Here is a 4328-nt window from a genome sequence, read left to right as displayed (position 1 = left end):
TCTGCCTGTTTCCTGATCCTGCCTGTCCCTCGACTATCCTGCCTGGCCTGTTATCCGACCCTGCCTGTATCCACGCTGACCGCCTCGCTTACTCCCTGACCCTCTGCCTGTCCCTGACTCACCTTCTGCCCGCTGTCCTCCGGTGCGTTATACTGCCCGGTTGGTATTCCTCCGATCCAGTGGAATCTCCAATAAAGGATATTACCAATTCTCCTTGGTTTCTCGAGTGCTGCATTTGGGTTCTCCTTAAGACTGTGACATAAACAATACAAATTAAAAATTATAAACTGTATTGCAGCCAGCATAACTATACATGGCATTGTACAAATAAAATGAACATTTTAAAGAACATAAATAAACAAGAAAGTACAAATTTAAAAAGTAACTAGAAAAAATATATATAATATGTACAATAACTATTAATGTTATTTTAAGTTGGACGAGGAGGAGACGGGCCACGTCGGCTGCCCAGTCCCCCTAGCACCTCGCCAAGAGTGCGCAGGAAGGCTAGGTTGAAGGTCTCTGTTTGAGCGGCCTCCTCCCTTCTCAAGGCGGCCTCCTCCCTTGCCTCCTCCCTTCTCAAGGCGACCTCCTCCCTTCTCAAGGCCGCATCCAACTCCCATCTCCGCTCAGCAGACGCTTTGGCCCAGTCCAGGTGCCGTTCCTGCTGGGCCATGTGCTGTTCATGGTGCCATTCCTGCTGGGCCCGATCCTCTCCTCCTCGTTTCCTCTTGCCTGGGTGACAATAAGATAATAATAATTAGCAATAAGGAAAAAACACAGGACAGGTACAGGTCACACAAGGATATAAGAATAACATGTATAAACAGAACAACAGTAAGGTGAACTAAAGAAAGTTCTGGCCCTAGATGTTTACAGTGATTGTGAAAGTGAATTACATTATGTCCAGCCTGTTGATAATGAATATAAATATATGTATATGATAGGATGTCACACACAACGGTACTAGCTGCTTACTAGCTAAGACTTTACTTGTAACAGAGCATTTCCACACAGTGGTATAGCTTATTTTAATTACTGACGATGGATGATCCAAGGTTTAAAAAAACAAAACACAATTCCAGTCGTTTTGCCATTTCTATTTCTTACCTAGAACCACACGCTGCGGTGTCGTGATGGCACTCGGTGTTGGTGGTTGAGTCGGGTTAGGGTCTTCGGCTGGTGTCTGTGGTCGAGCTGGGGTCCGTTCTGGATTCAATGACGAAGTGGACGGAACACTGCCATCACCCGTTGTTCGGGAATGTTCCTCCTCACAAGTCCCAATGTAATCATCTAGAACAGCAAAATGACTTGTTAATTCCACAAACTACTGCAGCACAATACTAAATAGCAACAACAACTATAGAAAAGAAAAACTGAACGTAAACAATGGCACATATGGTGTTAGCAAACAATAGACTACTGCAGCACAATACTAAATAGCAACAACAACTATAGAAAAGAAAAACTGAACGTAAACAATGGCACATATGGTGTTAGCAAACAATAGCTCTAGCTAAGGCCATCTGCCTAGGCTATCTGCCTTAGCTAGCTATGTAGCTCTTCGGAGCTCCATAAAAGCATGGGTTGTCGAACATTAATGTAAGGATAAAATAGACCTCTTTGTTAGAAGTGAGCGTACCTTGCAGGGACTCCAGTAAAGCCGTTGCAGAGTCCAGGCCTCCCTCCCTCCCAACGTTGGCCGGTCTGTGGCCGTAAATCTGGTCCAACAAGTCGAACCACTTCCATTGTTTGCGACCCGCACCACTCGTGTTATTGTTGTCCTTTATTAGGCGATATTCGCTCTTCATCTTTTTAAGTTTTTCCCTACACTGCAGGAAAGTCCTCGAAAATCCGCGTTCGGACATCTGTGCAGAGACCTCCTGAAACACTTTTACATTTCTTGTTGTTCCGTCGAGCTCCCGCTGGATTTTATCATCCCCAATGAGATGAAGGAACGTCGTCACCTCTTCGGTCGACCACGGTGAGCTTTTCTTAACAAACGTAGACATTTTTGTAGCTCCTCCGTTTACAAAATGCTGTTTATAAAAATGCTGCAAGCTTGCTTCTAAATATATATGCGACGCTAGGGATGAACTCGCGCGCGATCTTGTGATGATTCTCTCTGACCAATCAGCAGTCGAGAGTGTTGACGTCACAGCCCTGGCCTGGTCTGATAAAAAAGAACCACGATTTTATGGGGCCGGAAAAAAAGGGAAAAAGTACCCGCTAGCCGTAGGCTATATGGAAATGCCACCAAAAACTGGCCGGCCGCTTGAGGACGGTTCAGGACGCTTAAACGGGGCTACCCGCTGCAGTGGAAATGCGCCATTAATGTGCAACTTTCACGTGAGCTTGAAAGACGGCAGCAACAAGCAAGAAGAAATCTGAAGAAGATTGTTGAGGGTGTGAGGTACTTGGCGCGGCAAGGTCTGGCTTTTCGAGGCGATCAGAAGGAGAGTGGGAATTTAAGCCAGCTTCTAAAGTACAAGGCAACGGGCGATGCAGAGCTGACCTCCTGGCTAAAAGGTCCCCTCGATTTCACCAGTCCGGAATTGCAGAACGAACTGTTGAAGGTGATGGCCAATACAATCATCAAAGAAATTGTGTTGGAAATAACATCAATGCCAGTGGTCCAGTTCGCAATTATCATTGATGGCACCCAAGATATATCAGGAGTTGAGCAGGAGTCAATATGTGTGCGCTCTGTAGATGCAGATCTACAACCAAAGGAAGAATTCCTGGGAATCTACCAAGTGTCATCAACAACAGGGCAAAATATAGCCAAGATGGCATGTGATGTGATGACGCGCCTACAGCTTCTTCTGTCTCAACTCCGAGGACAAACTTATGATGGTGGCTGGACGATTGCAGGGAGTACAAGCCATTTTAAGGAAAGAACAACCGCTGGCTGTGTATTGTCACTGTGGTCCCCACTGCGTGAAATTAATTACGCAGGCTGCCTGTGCTCCACAGGCAGCCACTAGTAAGAGATGCAATGGGTCTGGTCCATGAATGGCTTCTTTAATCAATCTGGCAAGTTCAAGTTGATTTTTCAGAATATCGCAAAATCAGAGCATGGTTCAACTTTTACCTCATTGAAGCCTCTCTGTCCCACCAGGTGGACTGTACGTACCCCTGCCACCCGCTCAGTTCTCAAGCAGTATGAGTCAGTGCTAATGGCCCTTGAAAAAATGGCATCATGCAGCTCACCTGAAACTTCAGCCAAGGCCAATGGTCTTCATGGAACATTTCTTAAAGGGGAAAGGAAACACCAATTACAGTTATAATATTCTGGTAGTTTATTCATTTTACAATGGATATTGATCGTAATATTTATTGTATATGATATTACTCGCCAAAAGAAAATTAATTATCCGCCGGCCGGGTGGGGAATTCCGGGACCAGGCCGCCGCCATTAGGGGAGTCCCAAATGGTGACGTCACTGGCTGTGTTTTCGCTCCACCGAAAGTCAACACAACGTAGCAGATATGGCAGCGATGGAGGAATTTTGCAATGAGATCGACGTTTTGAACGATGAATTTGACTATTCGTCGGGAGATGACATTGATGTGGAAGCATCTACAGTTACCAGGCATCCCATGGCCTATGCTTATGAACCGATTCGGTCGAATAGAGTGGCATACGATCCGGAATAAAAAAATTAAAAAAACACAATGCTAACAGTGAGCCTCTGAATTAGCCCCGAGCGAAAATGCTAACCTATTACTGCACCGAAAATCACTCCTAGCTCCCTTATTACTTATCCTAGCCGCACATCCAACACATCGTTTATGATCGCAAGGAGACACAGAATCTAACGGTGCCCACCTCAACACTGAAAGATACAAACTCGCGAGGTTATCCACAAAAACGTACATCAAAACAAGTGGCGCTAGGTACTAACATACGCCAGGCTTACCTTCCTCATTGTCTGGTCTAAACTGGTCTTCAATGGCATTACAACGATAAAAACGATGATGTAGTTAATCCATAGGTTAATATCCAATGGGGCTGTGTCCCCTTTGAAATGTTCTGATAATCTATAAGCAATACAACTGCAATTCCGTTATCGGCTGTCCGCTCCGTGCGCTCTGGGTCCTGCAATACCATCCATCAATAGCAATACTAGCCTTTTTAGGGCTGTTTTCGACAGATGAGCGTGTGTATGCCAGTTTAATTAGTTGAGCTATAGAACACCCCCAATTCTCTATTGTACGTCATAATAGCTACCATTTAGTTTGGACGCGATTGCGTTAATTAATAAGGTCACACTGTGTCAGTAAATACATGTGTGAGCTAGTAATCTGGTAGTGCTGCAATATTTA

The 4328-nt window shown here is 45.1% G+C and overlaps 1 protein-coding gene across 2 annotated transcripts; it reads right to left on the bottom strand.

The window, feature by feature from the left end:
* Nucleotides 1–395: 395 nt before the first annotated feature.
* LOC139434700 (uncharacterized) lies at nucleotides 396–1853 on the bottom strand. Of its 2 annotated transcripts, XM_071204658.1 has the most exons (4): nucleotides 1643–1853; nucleotides 1111–1293; nucleotides 618–735; nucleotides 396–542 (listed from the first exon to the last, which is right to left on the bottom strand). In XM_071204658.1, the coding sequence occupies exons 1-4, from the start codon at nucleotides 1809–1811 to the stop codon at nucleotides 431–433; spliced, it is 582 nt and encodes a 193-aa protein (XP_071060759.1). In that variant the 5' UTR covers nucleotides 1812–1853; the 3' UTR covers nucleotides 396–430. The 2 variants fall into 2 exon arrangements, with proteins under 2 accessions (XP_071060759.1, XP_071060758.1); XM_071204657.1 differs by having other exon boundaries at nucleotides 396–735.
* Between the last annotated feature and the right edge of the window lie 2475 nt (nucleotides 1854–4328).

The sequence above is a fragment of the Pseudochaenichthys georgianus genome, chromosome 1 (assembly GCF_902827115.2).
Source record: "Pseudochaenichthys georgianus chromosome 1, fPseGeo1.2, whole genome shotgun sequence".
Classification (NCBI taxonomy): domain Eukaryota; kingdom Metazoa; phylum Chordata; class Actinopteri; order Perciformes; family Channichthyidae; genus Pseudochaenichthys; species Pseudochaenichthys georgianus.
Note: the sequence above shows the minus strand (reverse complement) of the source record. Positions and strands in the feature narration are given on the sequence as shown.